This window comes from Carlito syrichta, unplaced genomic scaffold (assembly GCF_000164805.1).
Source record: "Carlito syrichta isolate Samal-C Ts95f unplaced genomic scaffold, Tarsius_syrichta-2.0.1 Scaffold315175, whole genome shotgun sequence".
Classification (NCBI taxonomy): domain Eukaryota; kingdom Metazoa; phylum Chordata; class Mammalia; order Primates; family Tarsiidae; genus Carlito; species Carlito syrichta.
Genome location: NW_007259271.1, coordinates 323,316 through 347,016, shown reverse-complemented (window position 1 = coordinate 347,016; position 23,701 = coordinate 323,316). Strand labels below are relative to the sequence as shown.

Below are 23,701 nucleotides of genomic sequence, written 5' to 3'. Positions count from 1 at the left end.
GGTGACAGAGTGAGACTCCAACTCAAAAACAAAACAAAACAAAACAAAACAAAACAAAACCAAAACAAAAAACCCAAAACATATGTATTCTTTGCTGAAAACAAATATATACATATTGTGTGTGTATCTATTTTTTTATTTCATGCATAATGAATGTTAGCAAAGATGACTGAGTTCTGCTTTGGAAGTATACCTACTTGCTCATTAGCAAAATAAAGTGTTGAGTAATATAAAGCATGCTTCCATATCTCATACATCACAAAAGGACAAGCTAATCAGCAAGTAGAGAAATCTGTACAGTGCAGCCCACGTGATACCTTTTGGCTCCTCCCGCATCAGGCGAAACAATGATACAGTTCTTCCACTCAGCGATGTTTTCCCGAATCCACTGCAGGACTGCGGGCTCTGCGTACAAATTATCCACAGGAATATCAAAGAATCCCTAAAGGAAGAAGTGAGTGTCACGTGGTAGGTTTAAAAAAATTTGCAAAATTGCTTTCATTAAATAACATTTAGATTTTTGATTCAAAACAATCTTTATAATAGACTCATTCTTGGTCATTTTAAGTTAATTTAAATCAAAAGACTGATATGTTACAGGGCTGTATTCCAGTCCAATTCATGTTTGTTCTATGATCTTATGATAGCCTGCAATATGAGCCATAGAATGGCTTTGTAAGACAGTGGAGGAAATGTTTGTTGTTTCTTTCTTTCTTTTTTTTTTGAGTAGGAGTCTAACTTGGTCACCCAGGCTGGAGTGCAGTGGCACACTCACAGACACTACAACCTTGACCTGTTGGGCTCAGGCAATTCTTCCGCTTCAGTCTTCCTAGTAGCTGGAACTACAGGCATGTGCCACCATGCCCGGCTAATTTTTTTTTTTAAATCGTAGAGATGGTGTCTCGCCATGTTGCCCAGGTTGGTCTGGAACCCATGGGCTCAGGCAATCCCCTCTCCTCCACCTTCCAAAATGCTAGGATTACAGGCGTGAGCCACCACGCCTGGCCTTCGTTGTTTCTTTTTCTTTCTTTTTTTTTTGAGTTGGAGTCTAACTCTGTCGCCCAGACTGGAGTGCAGTAGCTGCTCCCGGCCACCGCAGCCTCTACCTGCTGGGCTCCGGCGATCCTTCCGCCTCAGCCTTCCAAGTAGCTGGAACTACAGGCGTGCCCTACCACGCCCGGCTAATTTTTTGATTGATTATAGAGACAAGGTCTTGCCAAGTTGCCCAGGCAGGTCTCGAACCTGCAGGCTCAGGCAATTCACTCACCTCGGCCTCCCAAAGCCCGGGATTACAGGCTGAGCCACTGAGCCCGGCCATTGTTTCTTAAGTAGTTATTATAAACCAGATACTTCACATTCTTTATATCTCACAAAGTGGTCACATTATAATTTGGCCTGTTTCAGAGACAAAGAAAATAAGTTATGAAGAAGTTAAAAATGTATATTAAGACCGCCATTCAAATTATTTCCCAGAAGTTGAGATGAAATTACATAGGACTTACTACCAAGAAGCCATTCCCACTCCTCCAAAACTGACTGGAGGCAAGATGGTGACAGAGAGAGGAGGTATTAATATTAAGTTATATTTCCAGGCTGGGCACAGTGACTCACACCAGCATTTTGGGAAGCCAAGGTGGAAGGATCACTTGAGGCTAAGGAGTTGGAGACCAGCCTGGGCAAAATAGTAAGACCTCATCTCTACAAAAAATCAAAGAACTAGCTGGGCATAGTGGCACATGCCTATAGTCCCAGCTATTCAGGAGCTGAGAGAGGAGGATTCTCTGAGCCCAGGAGGTAGAGGTTGTGGTGAGCCATGATCGTGCCACTGTACTTCAGCCTTGGGTGACAGAGTGAGACATTGACTCAAAAAAAAATTCTATTTTTGAGTTTAGTAAGACGAAAATCCAGTGAATAGCCACATATAAGCTCAAGCATGAGTAATGTTACCTCCTTCAAAAATTATTTAACGTAGCCGGGCTTGGTGGCTCAGCCTGTAATCCCGTGCTTTGGGAGGCTGAGTTGAGTGGATTGCCTGAACCCGCAGGTTCGAGACCCGCCTGGGCAACTTGGTGAGACCTCACCTCTACAATAAATCAAAAAATTAGCCAGGCATGGTGGCACGGGCCTGTAGTTTCAGCTACTTGGAAGGCTGAGGTGGAAGGATTGCTGGGGCCCAGCAGGTCGAGGCTGCGGTAGCCGGGAGCGGCCACTGCACTCCAGTCTGGGTGACAGAGTGAGACTCCAACTCAAAAAAAAAATTTATTTAATGTAACAGAGAATTAGGACTTAACCACTAGCAGAAAGAAAATGCTGATACCTGTATCTGAGAGGCATGCAGGTCCATGGTGATGATGTGATCTGCCCCAGCGACTGAGAGCATATTGGCCACAAGTTTTGCAGAAATCGGAGCACGACTCTAAAAAGTGAAGAAATGGATTTTATAACAGGAAAACATGGAAACTCTTAGACTCCTCCCATTAAAACATACACGAGAAAGATACATCACAGAGTCAACAAAGTGTAGTAAAGAAAATTACACATGCTATAACAACAAAAGGTACATTCTTTCCATTTTATTGAGCAAACATTACCTTATTACAAAACAATATGCTTGGCACTGGATATAAAGAACAAATATCAAAGATGTAAACTGCTAAATATATATACATATAATGCCACAATTTGTATAATGGAGTTCATAATACATGTGTAGAAGTAACATAAAATGTAACACAAGAGAAAGATGATAGCAGGAAGGACATAAAGTTTAAGCAGGACGCTTGTTAGAAGCTCTTCTAAGGAAGCTGCTTTTAAGGTGAGGCTAGCAAAGGTAGTGAGGACAGTGTTCTAGAAGGACAGAATGGCATATGTGAGATCACCAATGCTGAGACCCTCACACAGTCAGGGGCTGAAAGAAGTCCAGCTATGAAAAAAAGAGTCCATGTGCTGACAGTTGGCAGTTAATATTGTTACAAATGGGATTGATAATTATTTGATATTTAGAAAAATGGATACATTGCCATTTATTGACACTATGTCCTTTGTATAATTATCTAATTTCTGTATAGTTTTAGTTTCCATACCATAAATTACGGACAATAAAACTGTCCACATTAAAAAAACCCGAAAAAAAAGGAAAAGAAAAAAAAAATCCAATAGACAATACAGATTTATGATTAGACCTAGGTAGAGTTTGGCATTTTGCTGTAAACAACAGTATCTTATACATTAGTCACTATATGTATGTGTGTGTGTGTATACACACAAACACACACACACATACACACACACATACACACACACACACATGAAAGCTTTAAAAAGGTTTTCATTCAAAATAGTAACAAATGATCTTTGTTAAACACACGCGTGCGCGCACACACACACACACACACACACACACACAGTATATTCATGTAAAAACACACACAGAGGCTGGGCACAGTGGTTCACTCCTGTAATCCCAGCATTTTGGGAGGCCGGGGTTGAGAGGATTGCCTGAATCTAGGGGTTCGAGATCAGCCTGGGCAACTTGGCGAGACCTCATTTCTACAATAAATCACAAAATTAGTCGGTTGTGGTGGCAAATCCCTGTAGTTCCAGCTAGTTGGAAGGCTAAGGCAGAAGGATCACTCGAGTTCATCATGGCCATGAGTGTGCCACTGCACTCCAGCCTGGGCAACAGAGTGAGACTCCTACTCAAGAAACAAACAAACAGCCCCCAAAAAACACACATAGAAAGGAATTACATCAAAATTCTAACAGATTATTTGTTTTCTGTAATAAACCACTCTTTTTAAAAAAGAAATATAGGCTGGGCCCAGTGGCTCAGCCTATAATCCTGTGCTTTGGGAGGCCGAGGTGAGTGAATTGCCTGAGCCCGCAGGTTCGAGATCTGCCTGGGCACCTTGGCGAGACTTCATCTCTACAATAAATTAAAAAAAAAAAATAATTAGCCGAGCGTGGGAGCGCGCCTATAGTTCCAGCTACTTGGAAGGCTGAGGCAGGAGGATCGCCGGAGTCCAGCAGGTCGAGGCTGTGGTGGCCGGGAGCGTGCCACTGCACTCCAGTCTGGGCGACAGAGTGAGACTCCAACTCAAAAAATAAAAAAATTAAATTAAATTAAAATAAAAATAAGAAATATATATATTACTGTATAATAAAAATATGCATGCATTTTAAAACACAAAGAAAATAGTAAGAGGAAACATCTGAAAACATTAACAGATGTTTCTAGAAAGTAAGATAATGGGGAAGTCTTTATTTTTCTTCACTTTTCCAATCTTTTTTACTAATTATAGATAATAACTCATGTTCTCCTTGTGGAAGTCCCCTGTACTATGTACCACATTGCTTTTGGGATAAAATCAAACTTTCTCAGTTTTACTGCCCAACACCCTCCGGCCAGTCTGGCTGCAGCCTACTGAGAACCGTTTCTCTCCCACGCCTCTGTTAGGGGACACTCTCTGCAGTCTGTACTGGGCCTGCTCTCCCTCCTTTAAGCCTGGTCATTTCACCCACGAACCCACCTTGTTCGCAGTCAACCCCCATCTTTGCTGAGCCAATCCGTTTGATCTTCCAGGTTTGGTTCAAATCTCCCAATTTTAAGACACTCTGAGAACTCCAAAAACAATCTGTCCTTTCAAGTGTCACAGAATTGGTTAAGCATTTGGTCCCTACCATTTGGGACCATCTGCTGAAAGATCAACGCAAGAAGACTGAATGTACAGATGTCATAGTTTACAACCGGACCATATGCCCCTCAACGGTAAACAACTGGTTTTGGAGATTTTCACAACATCCGCAGCACACAGCTTCCTACCTTGCATACAAAAGCTACTCAATAAATATTTAACAACAGAATTTCTGTAACACCAAATTTCCAAGGCTTAATTATTAGCCTTCACTGATTATGATTATTATTCAGTCTAACATAATTCCAGAATAACAATAAGATAACAAAAATTGGTGTCTGAGACTGCTTTGTAATAGAATCCGACTTGCAACACAAATCAATTTCAGACTCTTCCTATACTTTTTTTTTTTTTGAGTTGTAGACTCAATCTGTCACCCAGGCTGGAATGCAGTGACATGTTCACAGCCACTGCAGCCTCAGCCCACTGGATTCAGGCAATCCTTCTGCCTCAGTCTTCCAAGCAGTTGGAACTACAGGCATGAGCCACCATGCCCAGCTAGTTTTTTGATTTATTGTAGAGATCAGGTCTTGCCAAGTTGCCCAGACTGGTCTCGAACCCCTGGACTCAGGCAATCCTCTCGCCTTGGCCTTCCAAAGTGCTGGGATTACAGGCGTGAGCTACCACGCCTGGCAACTTTTACTATAATTTTATAACTGGCTGCTATGGTTTGGATGTGTCCCTGCCAAAAATTCAGGTGTTGCCAATGTAAAAGTATTAAGAGGTGGCGCCTGTTACGAGTTGATTTGGCCATGAGGACTCCTCCTTTGTGAATAGGACTAAAGTACTTTTTCTACTTTCTTTTTTTTTTTGAGTCGGAGTCTCACTCTTTTGTCCAGGTTGGAGTGCAAGTGGCACATTCACGGCCACCACAGTCTCGACCTGCTGGGCTCAAGTGATCCTTCCATCTCGGCCTTCCAAGTAGCTGGAACTACAGGCATGCACCACCATGCCCGGCTAATTTTTTTTTATTGTAGAGACGAGGTCTCGCCATGTTGCCCAAGCTGGGGTCAAACCCCTGGGCTCAGGCAATCCTCTTGCCTCCACCTCCCAAAGTGCTGAGATTACAGGCATGAGACACTGTGCCCAGCTTAAAGTCCTTCCTAAAAAGACTTCAGGCAGTGTTATGTGAGCTTGTCCTTTCGCCTTCTGCCATGTGAGGACACAGCATTCCTCCCCTCCCAAGGATTCAGCTCTCACCAGACACCAAGTGGTGGTGTCTTGGTCTTCGATTTCCAGCCTCCAGAACTGTGAGAAAATAAATTTCTGTCTCTCCCCCGCCCCAGGACACATGTTCAAAGAAAATTTGTTTTTATAAACTACCGTCTGTGGTATTTGTTATAGCAGCACAAAGAGACTAAGACACTGGCAAAAAGATTCTTCCATTCTCATCTCTTTCTCAGTAGCATCAAGCATTTCTTACTTCTGGGATCCAAAACACAGAGTAATTTTTTTTTTGAGTTGGGGTCTCACTCCGTTGCCTAGACTGGAGTGCAGTAGCATGATCACAGTTCACCACAGTCTTAACCTCTTAGACTCAGATGATCCTTCTGCCTCAGCTTCCTGAGTAGCTGGGACTACAAGTGCACACCACTTTGCCTGGCTAATTTTTCTGGGTTTTTTTTTTGTTGTTGTTGTTGTTGTCTTTTTGTGGAGATGAGGTCTCGCTGTGTTGTCCAGGCTGGTCTCAAACTCCCGGGCTCAAGCAGTCTTCACACCTTAGCCTCCCAAAGTGTTGGGATTAAGGCACGAGCTTCCGTGCCCAGTCCCAAACCACAGGGTAACTTCTAAATTCACTTTCTGATTTCCTTCTTCAAACAAAGTTTATGATTGGGTTTTTAGTTTGGCTTAATACCCAACTGAAGCTTGCAAGAAGAATAATTTAAATAACGAACTGGCTTTATAGCTAAGGAGAAAAATTAGTACAGCACTTAAATAACAGTAGAGTCAAGATACAGCACTTAAATAATAGTAGAGTCAAGATACAGTGGCCAAAATTAAAATTTCACTCTGACAAAAAATGTATAAAAAAATAAAAAATTTTTAAAAATGTATAAAGCCAAACATTTTGCAACTCAACCCAATCATAACTAAGACTCTCAGGATATTCCAGATCTTATTCAGTGCATCAAATGCCAACTTGCTAAACATATACATTTGACAAGCTTTTAAAAAATTACAAGATTTGTAGGAATTCTTGTCAGGAACAACAGTTCTCAATTTTTCTAGTTCAAAAAAAAAGAAGAAGGCATTTTATTAAAAAGAGAACATGCCTTTTGAAAAGGGAAAAAAATCCCAAAGCTACAAGTCCTCTACTCCCCTCAGAAGTAACAATTTCCAGCCTTGTCCACAACCTACTGTTTTTACCAGTGAAGGGAACCAGCAATTATTGAGTGTCTACTGTAGCATGGGCCAGCAAAATAAAACCCATTGGTCAAACTCAGCCCACGGCCTGTTTCTGTACAACATGTGAGTTAAGAATAGTTTTTTCATTTTTAGGTTGGGCACGGTGCTCATGCCTGGAATCTCAGCACTTTGGGAGGCCGAGTTGAGAGAATTGCTTGGGCCCAGGAGTTCGAGACCAGCCTGGGCAACAGAGTGAGGCCTCGTGTCTACAAAATTTTTTTTTTTAATTAACTGGGTGTGGTGTCATGTGCCTGTAGTCCCAGCTGCTCAGGTGGTTGAGGCTGAAGGATTACCCGAACCCAGGAGGTTGAGGCTGCATTAGTCATGATCGTGCCACTGCACTCCAGTCTAGGAGACAGAGACCCTGACTCAAAACAAACAAAAACCTTCCCCAAATCAAAATAACAGTATTTTGTGACATTTGAACATTATATAAACTTCATATTTTCGTGTGCATAAAGTTTTATTGACACACAGCCACATCATTCATTTACATTGCCTATGACTGCCTTTACACTAAAATGGCAGAGTCAAGCTGTGCAACAGAGACCCAATGGTCCACAAAGCCCAGAATATTTGACACCTGGTTCTTTTCAGAAAAGGTTTGCCCATTCACGTATTTTTATATGCTACGTATTTCAAAAATAGTAGCTAATGCTGTCCTTAACTTACAGATGAGGAAACTAAAGATTCAGAATTTAAGTAACTTTTACAAAGGATAAATTGAGTCAATAATGGCGCTGGGATTAAAACCTGAGCCCACTTGAATACAAAGCTACAACCCTAGGGCTCAGACAGCTTGGCTCAATGTTTTACAATCAATAGTGTATCACCATCATTTTTCCATGCTAATATTACACTGCTTTGAAGTGTTATAATTTATGAAACCATTTCTTCACGGTCAGAACCTATTCCTGGTTTTTTATACATACAAATAAAACCCCAAATAAAATTTTACATAAGTGCAGGGCTTGCTTAAAAAGAAGCAAGGTTACAAAAAAAAAAAAGAGGAAACAAAGAAAGAAGCTTTGAATGTGGTTAAAAACCTCTAGAGTTTTCTAGACTTCTTTGCAGGTAATTCTAAGTAGAGCAATTACACAGAATTTCACTGTCATTCAATGTCATAGGAAATATAGTCCTGAGAAAAGGAAAAAGGACAACAGAAAGTCTGAGAGAACGGCCCAGAGCTCCTCCTGTGGAGGTGAAAGAGAATTTTCTTTCTGGGGTCAGAGATAAGTATAGCTCATGCTTCCCATCACCCTCAAATGTCACATGACCTAAGTTTGTTTCCCCTATCCCTGCCCCTTGCTGCCAATTATGCTTGGTCTCCTTGTGGTTAACTCACACTGGTAAATGGTGGTACTCGTCTAAGAGATGAAGTATGCTAACTCAACCATTTCTCTTAAGTGCTTACTAAATCCTTGTTACCCTCACCTAAGCACAGTTTGCAGGTACAAAGCCAAGCCACTTGCTCAACAGAAGAAATGAACAGCTAGAAAAATTATTGTCAGTAATTTAAAAAACACAAAGGTATTTCTAGCCATTAAAACTATGAAACTACAAAAAAATATTTTAAGAGAAAAAGTTTAAAAAATAGGGGAGAAGCCAGGCTCAGTAGCTCAGCCTGTAATCCCGCACCTTTGGGAGGCTGAGGTGAGTGGACTGCGGGTTCGAGACCCACCTGGGCAGCGACACCTCATCTCTACAATAAATAAAAAAATCAGCTGGGCGTGGTAGCATGTGCCTGTAATTCCGGTTACTCGGAAGGCTGAGGTGGAAGGATCGCTGGAGCCCAGCAGGTCGAGACTGTGGTGGCCGGGAATGGCCACTGCACTCCAGTCTGGGCGACAGAGTGAGACTCCAACTCAAAAAAAAAGGAAAAAGTACAGTGAAAAAATACAAAAGCATACCTCAAATGATAGATAAAATTTAAAATTCTCCTTTCAACAAAATAAGAAAAGAATGAGAGTGTCTTCTTACTATATGAGTCACACTGACTACACAGACAAGTCAGAAATAATGGTGCCAGAACAATCTATACGTCTTGGTCACCTCCAAGATCAGTCTGGAGGCTACAGACCAAAAGAGAGAATAGCCTTATGTCTGACTTGCCCAGGAAAGTCTGGGTGGACATTTGTTTCCCAGGACAGTTATTATAGAGCCCCCCTTCTTTTTTTTCTTTTTTTTTTGAGTTGGAGTCTCACTCGGTCGCCCAGACTGGAGTGCAGTGGCCGCTCCGACTGGAGTGCAGTGGCCGCTCCCGGCCACCGCAGCCTCGACTTGCTGGGCTCCAGCGAGCCTTCTGCCTCAGTCTTCCAAGTAGGAACTACAGGCGCGCGCTACCACGCCCGGTTGATTTTTTGATTAATTGTAGAGATGAGGTATCGCTGCCCAGGCGGGTCTTGAACCCGCAGGCTCAGGCAATCCACTCACCTCAGCCTCCCAAAGGCGTGGGATTACAGGCTGAGCCACCGAGCCCGGCTCTAGAGCCTCCTTTCAATCGCAAAAGTGTTCTGGCTAGATGATAAATGATATGATAGAAATACTATTTCAAAGCTTGAATTGCCCTTAAAGTATTCACTTTTTTTTTTTTTTTTTGAGTCAGAGTCTCACTCTATCACCCAGGCTGGAGTGCAGTGGCACAATCAGGGTTAACTTCCGGAGCTCAGGTGATCCTTCTGTCTTAGCCTCTGGAGTGGTTAGGACTATAGGCATGCACCACCATGCCTAGCTATTTTTTAAAAAAGTTTTTGGTAGAGATGAAGTCTTGCTGTGTTGCCCAGGCTAGTCTTTAACTTAAACTCCTAGGCTCAAGCAATCCTCCCACCTCAGACTCCCAAAGTGCTGGGATTTCTAGCCAAAATACTCACTTCTTAACACATCAGTGACTTCCTTTAAGGCCTCCTGGAGTAGGCTGAATGGTAATCCCAAAGATATCAGAGCCCAATCCCTGGAACCTGTAAATGTCACCTTATTTGGAAAGAGTTTTGGCTCTTATGATGAAAGATCCTGGAGAAGGAGGCAAGATTATCCCGGATTGGAAATGTCACCTTATTTGGGAAAGAAGGTTTTTGCAGATGTGATTAAATTAAGAATCCTGGGATGGAGAGATTATCCTGGATTATTCAAGTGGGTCCTAGTTGCTACCACATGTATTCTTTAAAGAGACAGATTTGACAGAGACAAAAGAGAAGACCCTGTGAAGATTCAGGCAGAGGTTGGCGTGACTCACTCGCGAGGGAAGGAATGCTGGCAGCCACCTAGAGCTGGAAGAGGCAAGGAAGAATCTTCCCCTAAAGTCTCCAGAGGAAGCACAGCTGTCCACACCTTGATTTTGGCCTTCTGGCCTCCAGAACTGTAAGAGAATCTACTTCTGTTGTTTGAAGCCACCTGGTTTGAGGTAATCTGTTACAGCAGCACTGGGAAACTAATACACCCAACCAAGATTCCTTCTTTTCTATCCATGTTCTCTAACAATAAGCTACACGACTTCCTAAGCCACTACACGTGCACTCTGTCAAATGTTATCACAGCCTTGTTTCTGTGTTGCTGATGAAAGTCTTCTCTCTTCCATCAGCAGTTCAGTGGGAAAGGGGCCATTTCATGATAAAAGGAATAATTTACTAAAGAACATACAATGTATCAAATATCTCAGAGCCAAATACAAAATGCAAAACTTATTGGAAGTGGAAAAAATTAAAAATACAGCTACCGCATGACAATTTACTAAACTTGTCATGTGGAAGAGAAACAGTGGCAGAAAAGTAGCTCCTTTCTGACATGGATAAGGAATAAGAAGCTAAACAATCCTGTAGAAACACACAGATGGGAGGAAGAGCTAGGACAACAGACTATACTGATGGGACAAAATTAGAAAATTTAAATTTAGCAGCTAGAAATTCACATAAAACTTTAGAATCAAGTTTAAAATAAAAGGAGATGTATACATAACAAGTGGAGGACATGGCTTCACAGCAGAACATGTGACTCAGGCTGCACAAGCTCAAGGTTAAGTCACAAAATGACAGACAATCACACACAAAAGATCAATCAATGCTCCAATGCAGGCATTGGCAAACTAAGGACCATGGGCCAGATCCAGCCAGCTACTTGTTTTGGTACTGCTTGTGAGCTAATCATGGTTTTTCCATATTTAAATGGATGAAAAATAATCATAGCCGGGCTTGGTGGCTCAGCCTGTAAACCCACGCTTTGGGAGGCTGAGGTGAGTGGATTGCCTGAGCCCGCAGATCAAGACACGCCTGGGCAACCTGGCAAGACCTCATCTCCACAATAAAATCAAAAAATTAGCCGGGCGTGGTAGCGCGCGCCTGTAGTTCCAGTTACTCGGAAGACCGAGGCAGAAGGATCGCCGGAGCCCAGCAGGTCGAGGCTGCGGTGGTCGGGAGCGGCCACTGCACTCCAGTCTGGGTGACAGAGTGAGACTCCAACTCAAAAAAAAAAAAAAAAAAAAAAGAAAAAGAATCACAAGAATAACATTTCATGGCACGTGAAAATGACATGAAATTCACATTTCAGTGTCCATAAACAAAGTTTTATTGGAACACAGCCAGTTATACTCACTCATTTACACACTGTCTGTCTGTTTTTGAGTACAATCAGAGTTGAGTAGTTCACTAGAGTCCATACAGCCATTTACAGAAAAAGTATGCAGACCCTTCTAGACTACATAGGGTAAATCTTATCTCAAGGCTGAAGGGAGTTCTGGAGATGAAATTTTAAGTGAGAAATTAACTGACTAGCTGTCTTCAGCACAGGGAATGGAATCCTAACACCTTGAAGAGGTTGGAATTAAAATTCAGGGGGAACTTGGTACATGAATTCAAATTTATAAAGGGATTTTTTCCAGATATGAGAGGATCTTATATGCTGTTTCAGAAATTTATGCCGTTTTAGAAACAAACTACAGAGATAAATGGCAGCGTATTGGGGATAACCTTTCTCACAATTAGTCATCAAATCACAGAGTAGCAGTGTGTCTTGGAAACTGGCAGGATTCATGCCGAGCCCAACTGAACATCTATTCATAAGATATAGAGCAGACAACAGCTTGGAGTTGACGTCTGTAGTGGGTCAAATGGTGCCCCTCCCAACTCATGTTTACCCACAACTTCAACATGTGATCTCATTTTGGAAATAGGGTCTTTGCAGATATATCCAAGGTAAAAACCAAGATAAGATCATTCTGGATTAGGATGGGTCCCAAATCCAACAACAGAATACTTAGACAGAAAAGAGACACAGGGATGAGGCCAGGTGAAGACAGAGGCAGAGACTGGAGTGATGCAGCCACAAGCCAGCAAACACTAGGAGATTCCAGGAGCTGGGAATCTCCAGAGCCTTCAGAGGGAGTACGACCCTGCCCACACCTTGATATCAAACTTCTGACCTCCAAAACTGTGAGAAAATAAATTTCTGCTCTTTTAAGCCACCTAGTTTGTGCAATTTGTTATGGTAGCTCTAGGAAAACTAGTTCAATCTCCTTCAAAATTCCCCTTAACCTCCAACTTCTCTGGTTTTCTCAATGGCAAAGACCAACCATATTTTCTTCAATTTCTTCTAGAGTTTCACAGAGCCTCTTTCAATGCTAATGTTGCTAAAAAAATTCAATAATATTAATATTAATTCTGTTCCTCTTGAAACGTTAAAAAATGATAATTTTTTAAAAATTAAACTTTTAATTTTGGGAGATCTGTAGATTCACACACAGTTGTAAGGAACAATGCAGAGATCCTGCGAATCTTTTGCCCAGTGTCTCCCCATGGAAATATCTTGCAAAACTATAGCACAATATCACTACTATGACCCTGCGATACAATCCAGTGATCTGATTCAGATGTTCCACAGTTTCACTTATACTCATGGGGGTAAGGGAAGTATCATTGTGTGTATGTCTATGTGTGTATACATATGCATGTGTATTTAGTTCTATCACTACAAGGGCACAACACTTCCATCATAACAAGGACAATAATGGTATTTTAATACCTGCAAAAATATGCTTTACCTGTTTTTATATTTACAAATATTAATGTTAGAATGGGTTCAAAGACAAATTCTTCAAAGAAACAAGGTGAGAAAGCATATTTACTTGATCATTAAAAGAAAAAAGGCAACATTTTTCAGATATTCTAATAGAGGGAATCACTGAGGGGAAAAAAGTCAACAGTGACCCAGAGCAGGTTTCTAGGGCAAGACACATCTCTCCTACCTTGTCCTTTTTATCTTGTCGGGCGTATGGGAAACACGGGATCACCGCAGTCACCCTGGATGAAGATGCAATCTTGCAGGCATTGATCATGATGAGGAGTTCCATCAGATTGTCATTAATTTCTCCGCAGCCGCTCTGGATAATGTAGACATCTTCCCCTCTCACACTTTCACCAATCTCCACACTAGGAAGAGAAAAATGCCACCCATTAATGTTAAAGCATATTTGCATCTTGGGGGCCCGGAGACCACTTCTAGGTACAAGGATCACCAGAATATTTCATAGGACTCAGCGTATAGTCACACTCATGGTTATGATTTATTGAAGGGGAAAGACACAGAGCAAAATCAGTAATGGGAAAAGGTGCAGGGGAAGAAGTCAGGGGAAACTGAGAATAAGCTTTTAAGATTCCTCTCCCAGTGGAGTCAGAGGTCGAGCTTAATGCCCCCAGTAGTGAACTGTGACATGTGTGAACTGCTGTCTACCAGGGAAGATCCTTAGAGACTCAAAACCCAGGGTTTTTATTGTGGGCTGGTCACACAGGCACCCTCTGCCTGGCACATACCAAAATGCCAGACTTGCAAACATTCAGCATTAGCCACATTGTTGATCAATTGTTTAACAGTTTGCACACAGCAAGCCATTCTTACCCAGGAACGGTGGGAATTTTGCAAAATCTAAGCTCCCAGAGGCCAGCCAAGGGCCAACCCTGCAAGCAGAACTTTCTAAGTCTCGGGCCTGCTAGGTTAACACTTTTCTGCAAAATATTATATTTAGTTTTAGCTTTGAATTTTATTAAAGTTGTACATGCACATTCCTTAAAAAATTTCAAATCAGGGAAAGAGGAGAGGGATGAAAAATCACCTATTGGATACAATGTGCATCAATGGAGGTGGCAGACACATCACTATACAATTCATCATGTAATAAAAAACCACTTGTATGCAAAGCTATTGAAATAAAAATGCAAAAATAATAAATAAATAAAAGTTAAGGAAAAAATTCAAATCATTCTGTAAGCCTTATAAAAGGTAACAGCCCCGGAGGCCATCAAGTTCAAGTCTCCAGATGGTTTTAAAATATTTTCCTTCAAGTCTCTAGCATTAATAGGCATGTATTGCTGCATGTTTTTTTTTTTTTTTGAGTCAGGGTCTCACTCTGTCACCCAGGCTAGAGTGCAGTGGCATGATCATGGCTGACCATAGCCTTGAACTCCTGGGCTCAGGTGATCCTCCTGAGTGGCTGGGACTGTAGGCCTTCACCACCATGCCCAGCTAATTTTTTGACTTTTTGTAGAGATGAGGTCTCGCTATGTTGCCCAAACTGGTCTCAAACTCCTGGGCTCAAGCAATCCTCCCACCTCAGCCTCTCAAAGTGCTGGAATTACAGGCATGAGCCACCACACCTGGCTCCTGCATCTTGATTTTTCATTTTAGGTATCAAGTTTTGATTTATCACTATGGAAGATGAGAATTTAACTCTAGGTCCTCTCAATTTCATCGCATACATGCAAACTTCCCATCTTGCCATCATCCCAATATCGATCAATATTCAAATGAAAAACTGACTGCTACATCTTAACTGTGTAAATGCTACTCAGAGCTCAGCCATGTGGCAAACTTAAATCAATGTTTATATTTCCCTTTCACAACTTTTCTTTTTGTTTTCCCAGGTCATTATCTTACCTTTTTATCTGCTAAGTTTTCTAAGTAGTGAATCCAGACTCTACCCAAACACTTCACCAACAGTCTAAGTCTCCCAAGGTCAGAGGCCCCAAGTCCCATGGGCATTTCATTGTCCTGCAACCGTCCCTCCAAGGATGGCTGGCCTGTGTTTTCTTTCTGTCTGTTCACAGCTGCCATTCGGGGGTTCCCTTCATCCCTCTCCTGCACTCCATTTCCCATTTTCTGTATCCTCTTTCTTGGAGTACTTCCTTGTTTGGCTGGTTGGTATCCTCTCGTAGCTTCTTAAGAAAGAGTAGATAGGAGTTATGTATTTGAAAACTGCATGTCTGAAAATTCCTGTATTTGCAGGTATAGAATTCTGGGTGTTTACCATGAGAGAGAGCCATCCCAACCTGATATATGCCTTTCATGGGACAAAAAGCAAAACAGTGGTGAATATAGTCAGTTTTGCTATAATGCCCGCTTTGTAAAGGCGAATTTCCAATGACTGATATATTTGGAACAATTTGAGCATAACATTAAGTTTGTGTTTTCCTGTTGTTGTTGTTTTTGATTTATTTTTGAGTCAGTCTCACTCTGTTGTCCAGGCTGGAGTGCAGTGCCACAATCATGGCTAGCGCAGCCTTGTCCTCCTGGGCTCAGTTTCGCAAGAAGCTGGGGCTACAGGGATGCCAACACGCCGGCTAATTAATTGATTTTCTTTTTTTAGAGACAAAGTCTCACTATGTTGTCCATGCTGGTCTCGAACTCCTGGGCTCAAGCAATCCTCTGGCTTCCGCTTCCCAAAGTGCTGGGATTATAAGCATGAGCCACCATGCCTGGTCTTGCATTTTCTTATGTATTACTTGTTATTCTAAGATGGGAAAGTAGGAAACTTGCACTTTGCCCAACTGAACAAAGCCACTTGGAAATTCACAAACATACCTGCACACACCTTGAGAGGACAAAAAGCCACACTCATTTGCAATTGGTCACAACTTTAAACTTCAGGGCCCCTTCTTCTACCACCTCACAATAATTCAATCCTTCTGAGGCTCCCTTCCACAAGCAAACTGCAGGTATTGTCAATAAAAAGTGCCGTATTTACTGTAGTATTTATGTACTTTAAAAAAATGTAAAACATGTTAAAGTGTTTTGCCAATTTCACAGGCTGAGTATCTCTAATCCAAAAATCTGAACTCCAAAATGCTCCAAAATAGAAGTTTTTGAACACTAAGATGATGTTTAAAGGAAGTGCTCAAAGAAGCTTTTTTTCCCAGAGTTTTGGATTTAGGATGCTCAACTAGTAGGTATAATGCAAATACTCCAAAATCCAAAAAAAAAAAAACCCAAATCTGAAATGCTTCTGGTCTTAAGAATTTCTGATAGGGATACTCAACTTTGTATTACTTCCCCATGGTTTTTTTTTTAATGTATCACTGAAGAAGTTTTTAAATATTGTGCCCGTAACCCCATTTTTTTCTCATAAGCCCTGTGATTTTTAATGCCCAATTGTGTATAGTATTGTCATTTTTAGGAATACATATGTCACATTACAGCAGAACTGGCTGTAAACGCACTCATCCAAGAATGAAATACAATGAATTCTATTTTTTTTCTTGAGTTGGAGTTTCACTCCTTTGCCCAAGCTGGAGTGCAGTGGCACACATGATCATGGCCACCTCAGCGTCAACCTTCTGGGCTCCAGTGATACTTCTGCCTCAGCCTTCAAGTAGCTGGAACTACAGACGTGCACTACCACGCCTGGCTATTTTTTATTTTATTGTAGAGACGAGGTCTCGCCAGGTTGCCCGGGCTGGTCTCGAACCCGCAGGCTCAGGGAATCCACTTGTCTCCCAAAGTGCTGGGATTACAGGCTGAGCCACCGAGCCCGGCCATGAATTCTATTTTAAAATTACAAGTGAGGCACATGAATAATTACCCTTCTCCCACTATCAGATACCTAATAAAATTGTTTTAGTAAAAGAGTCAACAGGCCAGGCACGGTGGTTCACGCCTATAATTCTAGCACTTTGGGAGGCCGAGGTGAGAGGATTGCCTGAGCCCACAGATTTGAGACCAGCCTGGGCAACTTGGTGAGATCTCCTCTCTACAATAAATTAAAAAAATAACTGGGTGTGGTGGTGTGTGCCCATAGTTCCAGTTACTTGGATGGCTGAGGCGAAAGGATCACGTGAGCCCAGTAAGTTGAGGCTGTGGTGGCTGAAGTGTGCCACTGCAGTCCAGCCTGGGTGACAGAGTGAGACTCCAACTTAAAAAAAAAGAGCCTAAGCTGGGCTCGGTGGCTCAGCTTGTAATCCCGTGCCTTTGGGAGGCTGAGGTGAGTGGACTGCCTGAGCCCGCGGGTTCGAGACCCACCTGGGCAGCGAGACCTCATCTCTACAATAAGTCAGTAAGTCAAAAAATCGGCCGGGCGTAGTAGCGCATGCCTGTTAATTCCGGCTACTCGGAAGGCTGAGGCGGAAGGATCGCCGGAGCCCAGCAGGTCCAGGCTACGGTGGCCGGGAGCGGCCACTGCACTCCAGTCTGGGCGACGGAGTGAGACTCCAACTCAAAAAAAAAAAAAAAATTGAGATTTGAGATACCATGTAGTAGTCTATCTGAATCAATAGAAGTTATGTCCAACTTCAAGGAGAATAGTTAGAAGATAAAAATTAGCCAGGCTTAGTGGCTCATGTCTGTAGCCCCAGCTACTTAGAAGGCCAAGGCAGGAGAATCACCATAAGCCCAGTAGTCCTGTCTGGGCAACATAGCAAGATTCCATCTCTAAAAAATAAAAAAGAAGCTAAAAATAAAGTTTTTCAAGTAGATATATTCTGAAAGTAAGTTTTGACGACATTCAGGCATATTCTTGCATACTCTACTTTGGATGAAAATGGTACAATGCCAATCTCTCAGGATAAAAGGAACAGAAAGAGTTCTATGTGCTCTCTTCTAGTTTGAGTTAACTGTAACTGCTTTGTGAACATTAATTACATCAACTGTGGCTAAACATAATTTGGAAATTGCTATGGTTTGAATGTGTCCCCCAAAGTTCACGTGTTGAAAATTTAATCCCCAATGCAACATACTGAGATGAGATTTTTAAGAGGTGATTAGGTCATGAGGGCTCTGTCCTCAAAAATAGATTAATATTATTATTGCTAGAGTGGGCTCATTATCTCAAGAGTGGGTCTGTTTTATAACCAAGATTAGCCCTTTCTTGCTTTCTCTTGAATGTGCTCATTTGCCCTTCCACTCTTCTGCCATGGTATGACACAGCAAGAAGGTTCTTGCCAGATGCCAGCCTCTTGACCTTGGACTTTCCAACTTCCAGAAGTGTGAAAAATACATTTCTGTTGTTTATAAATTACCCAGTCTCAGGTAATCTGTTATAGCAGCACAAAATGAACTAAAATAATCAAATTCAGTGTTATATACCTCAGGGATTAACAAAATATAGCACACAGTTTGTTTTCATATAACCTGTGAGCTAAGAATGGTGTGGTAAGCAGAACAGTCCCCCTATGTCTATATCCTAATCCTTTGATTACATGGCAAGGGGGAAGTAAGTTTGCATATGGAATTAAAATTGCTAATCAGCTGACCTTAACATAGGGAGATTATCCTGGATTACATAAATTGGCCCAATATAATCACAGGGTCCTTAGAAGTGGAAGAGGAGCCAGCTCGGTGGCTCAGCCTGTAATCCCGTGCTTTTGGGAGGCTGAGGTGAGTGGATTGCCTGAGCCCGCGGGTTCGAGACCCGCCTGGGCAGCGAGACCTCATCTCTACAATAAATCACAAAACCAGCCAGGCGTGGTAGCGCATGCCTGTAATTCCGGCTACTTGGAAGGCTGAGGCGGAAGGATCACCGGAGCCCAGCAGGTCAAGGCTGCGGTGGCCGGGAGCGGCTACTGCACTCCAGTCTGGGCGACAGAGTGAGACTCCAACTCAAAAAAAACCAAAAACAAAAAACAAAAAAAAGAAGTGGAAGAGGGAGACAAGAGGTCAGAGAGATATTCCATCACTGGTTTGGAAGGTAGAAGAAAGGGCCAATAGTGAAGGAATGTGGGCTGTCTCTGTAAACCAGAAAAGGCAAGGGAATGGGTTCTTCTTTAGAGCTTCAGAAGGGACTACAGCCCTGCTAATCTATGATGGACTTAAAATTACAGAACTATAAGATACAGCAGCAACAAAGATTACATGTGGCCAGCAATGCCTAAAATATTTACAGAAAAACTTTTCTAACTCCTGGTCTTACGACTGTTTATCCCACAAGATTAGATTCTTTGGCCTGTTTTTCCCCAGAAACCTCAATCCTCACTGATTAACAGTCTAGGGGATGACAGAGAATACCATCACCATGGCAACTTTTTTTTTTCCAAAGCTAGCCCTGATTTTACTCAAAAAGATGACCATAACTATCTTTATTTTATGCGGGGCCAGAGCGGGTGGCTGCCATGCTGCTGTCCGCGTTGTCCCTTGCCAAGAACAAGTCAAAAACCATTCTGGTGAAGGTGGTGAGCCAAGCTTGGACAGGGTACTCGTTCAACACCAAGAGAAGCCAGCTGCGGGAGCTGACGCTCTTGCGTTATGATCCTGTTGTGCGCACAAAAGTCCTCTTCGTGGAACAGAAAACAATAAGCTCCCTTTAAACAATGGATTGAAAATTTGATTTGTAAGTGAGAAGACTGTGAGCAGGAACACTGATTTGGAAATCCTGCTGCGTGGAATACAAGAAGAGGAAATGGTGCAGAATCGATTTGAAGGCCATTGTAAAGGGAAACAAAGAGAGAAAGAAAGTCCTTCCTATGAGGACAGACGCCATTGCATCACATTTATTTGTCTTTCTGGTTATTTTATAGCCCTTAATAAATTTCAAAATAAAGGGTACCTGCATAATCAACATTTGTATACCTAACTCTGAATTGTATCTCACATCTTTATAATAATAAAAAATAAAAAACTGTGGATGAAAGGTAGCACGTATTTGCTGTTCAACCAGAGGATCTTTCTAGATCCTCAAATAAGAAGGCTGAAGAATGTCATTGATGCAACAGTGAATGGGCATGGTCATTAAAAGATGGCCACAGAGCCGGGCTCGGTGGCTCAGCCTGTAATCCCGTGCCTTTGGGAGGCTGAGGTGAGTGGATTGCCTGAGCCCGCGGGTTCGAGACCCACCTGGGCAACTTGGCGAGACCTCATCTCTACAATAAATCAAAAAATCAGCCGGGCGTGGTAGCGCATGCCTGTAATTCCGGCTACTCAGAAGGCTGAGGCGGAAGGATCGCCGGAGCCCAGCAGGTCGAGGCTGCGGTGGCCGGGAGCGGCCACTGCACTCCAGTCTGGGTGACAGAGTGAGACTCCGACTCAAAAAAAAAAAAAAAGATGGCCACAGACTCTTTTGCATTTTTCCCATCAAGAAGTAGGGTCTAGTCCCCTGTCTTTGAATCTGGGAGTGCTCTGTGCTTGACCAACAACGTGACAGGAGTGATTATGCACCGACTTCCACGCTCAGGCCTTAATAGACTAGTAGCTTCCGCTTCCTATCTTTTGGTACATTCTCTCTTGAAACCCAGCTTCTATGCTGTAAGGAAGCTCAAGCAACCCCAAGGAGAGGTGTATGGGAAGAGGAGCTGAGGTTCCTATCCAAGTTCCCAGACAAAAGCTAGTACCAACTTACCAGCCAAGTGAGTGAGCTATTTCCGAAGTGGATCCTCCCTCCAGTCTCAGTTAGCCACACCAGCTGTCACCACTTGGGGCAGAAACAAGCCTTCCCTGCTAGCCCTGCCCAAACTGCAGATTTAAGAGCCAAATCAACAATTATTGTTTTAAGCTGTTACTTGCTGGGGTGATTTGTTACACAGCAATGGATAATCAAGAACCTTGGGTCCCCTAGCACCACTCTGCTAGTAGGTTAGCTGATCAGAATAAAACATTAAAACAAGCCGGGATCGGTGGCTTAGCCTGTAATCCCAGCACTTTGGGAGGCTGAGGTGAGTGGATTGCCTGAGCCTACGGGTTCGAGACCCACCTGGGCAACTTGGTAAGCCCTCATCTCCACAATAAATCAAAAAAAATAGCTGGGCGTGGTAGCACGTGCCTGTAGTTCCAGCTCCTGAAGGCTGAGGCGGAAGGATCGCCGGAGCCCAGCAGGTCAAGGCTGGGAGCGGCCACTGCACTCCAGCCTTGGGCGACAGAGTGAGACTCCAACCCGAAAAAACCCCCAAAAAACAAAAAAAAAAACAAAAAAAACATTAAAACAGAGACTCCCAGACACCATCATGAATGCTGTCCTAAGATGTCATCATGAGATTTCTGTGGCTTATGGTTAAACTGGAGCAGAGTTCTCCCTGCATATTTGAAATGATTTAAAGATGAGAAGGTAAAGTGGGGGGGGGGCTCTCTGCCCAATTAGATAGTATGTAAAAAGTGTGAAATGGAGCCAGGCATGGTGGCTCATGTTCGTACACACATTGGGAGGCTAAGGAGGGTGGACTGCTTAAGACCAGTCTGGGCAACACAGTAAGACCTCATCTCTACAAAAAAAAAAAAAATCAAAAACTTAGTCGGGCATGGTGATGTGCACCTGTAGTCCCTGTTACTCAGGAGGCTGAGGCAGGAGGATCACTTGAGCCCAGGAGGTAGAGGCTGCAGTGAACTGTGATCATGCCACTGCCATCCAGCCTGGGCGACAGAGTGAGACCCCACTCTGTGAAATGGGAAGATTGATGACCAAGAGACAGCAAACCAGATTTTGATCCTGGCTCAGCAAGAGATGCAGGAAGGGGCCTGTACATGTACTAAAACAATTTTTCCCTTTTGTTCTTTATTTTCTTGTCTCTAGGATCACACAGTAAAAATCACATTACTAGCCCAGTACCTGGCCCAGAGAAGACTGTAAAAATCAACCTCTATACCTGTATAATTCATGGAAGAGAGAAAAGTCGGGCAGCTAGCCTTTTATATTCTATATACTAAAAATATCAAATGTAGTGATATAAGCAATTCCTGGACTTCATGCTGGATGATTTTTGAGACCTTATGATTTCTAATCATCAAGAGATGGTTTTAAAACACTGAAAACCAAATAAAGACATCTGCTTTATATTTAAAACAAACATATAAACAATCAGGTTTCAATGTCTGAGTGGGTTTCACCTAACAGATCATATGGTATTTTTTGTAGAAATTCAACACTGGCTTAGCAATAAGCTAATCTAGATTTACCATGCTCTTTGGCAAAGGATTCTGATGTACTGAGAATATGGAAGGGCATCATGTTTGCTTTCAAAATTTACTTCATCCAGAAATTTCTTCTTTACTTATACAACAATAAAAACGATTCTTCTTCTTATGTTCTTAAAGCTACCGAAACTTGAACAGGACTGGCAAAATACTGCAACATTCAAACCTAGCTAGATCCTTCTCCAGAGCCCTAGACCATCCTCCTGGACTTCTGTATTAAACTCTGCAAAGTCCAATTTTTCATCCCATGTTCTCCCAGCAGTAGCACCACCTGTCACTCATTCACAACGTTTCATCACTTTATATTACCATTAATGCCATGTCACTGGAACTTACAACTTGGATGTCATCACACAGGAGTCACATATCCTAAAAAGCTTACTCTCCAAAAATGGCATCTTTGCCATCAGTGTTAATATAACTTCTCGCTAAGAAATTTTTGCCTAACCCAAAGTCATCAAGATTTTCTCCAATGTTTTCTTCTAGAAATTTCATAGTTTTAGATTTTACATTGAGGTCTATATCCATTTCAAGTTAGTTTTTGTAAATGGTGGAAAGCAAGGATGAAAGTGGATTTTTATTTTACATATGGTTGTCCAACTGTTCCAGCACCATTTCTAGAAAATGTTGGTAAAATTGGCTCTTTGCCAAAGATATAAAAATTATCAGTAACTGTGGATAGTTAACTGCACTTGACATTTGAGGAAGCTGAGGGGAAAAAATGAAACAGCTTGAAATTAGTCAAAGAACTTTGTAGACTCAAGCTGGTGGAAAAAGGAGCTCCCTGCCCTTCTTTCCCCCCTCCCCCCAGCCCAGATTCTGAGAGCCACCGCCTGACAGCACTGAGGAGAGGCGACCACTTCTCCTGGACGTTAGAAATGGGTGGAAGTTACACTCAGATCAGGGCTTTGCTGCTGAACACAGCAGAGTCCCAGAACCACAAAGCAGCCAAAAGGTCCATCATCTTTGAGGCAGCAAGGGTAGCGGAAGCACAGGAAAGCCCCGCACGTGCGCCCAGGGGCTCCCACACGCTTCAAACCTTTGCACAACCCCACCCTCCGGATAACGCAGCGGTTTGCAGACTGGCTGCTCAGGAGTCACCTGGGAAGCAGTAAGATCGCTGATCCCCGGCCCATTGGCTCAAAGCCTGTGGGGGCAGGCCCGGGAAAGCAGCGCTTGAACAGTGTCCAGGTAAACTCAGCGCGTGGCCAGGGCTGGGGACGTGGGTGGAACTTTTCCGACCACGCACCGGTCTGGGGGTCAGCCCTGCAGGAACGCGGAAACTGGGGCCAGCAGCTCCAGGACGTCCTGCCACCGCGCGCTGTACCGATGCGCGGTTCCCGCCGGCTGTGCCTACTTTCTCCCCATGGCCAGTGACCGCCCAGATGTCGCCCTTCCGGGCTTGGGGGCGCCAGGCTGGGCGGCACAGCTAGGAGGCCGGGAGCGCCTCGGGG

At 43.0% G+C, this 23,701-nt stretch overlaps 1 protein-coding gene across 1 annotated transcript in view; it reads right to left on the bottom strand.

Annotated features, from left to right (window-relative positions):
• Positions 1-13,520, bottom strand: part of LOC103275030 (ribose-phosphate pyrophosphokinase 2) — a 32,565-nt gene extending 19,045 nt beyond the window's left edge. Inside the window, exons 1-3 of the mRNA XM_008072444.2 lie at positions 13,333-13,520; positions 2,318-2,416; positions 318-442 (exon numbers count right to left, since the gene is read on the bottom strand). Of these exons, the coding sequence (XP_008070635.1) occupies positions 318-442; positions 2,318-2,416; positions 13,333-13,437 (329 nt within the window). The 5' untranslated portion in view covers positions 13,438-13,520. The remainder of the gene's footprint in view (positions 1-317; positions 443-2,317; positions 2,417-13,332) is intronic.
• Between the last annotated feature and the right edge of the window lie 10,181 nt (positions 13,521-23,701).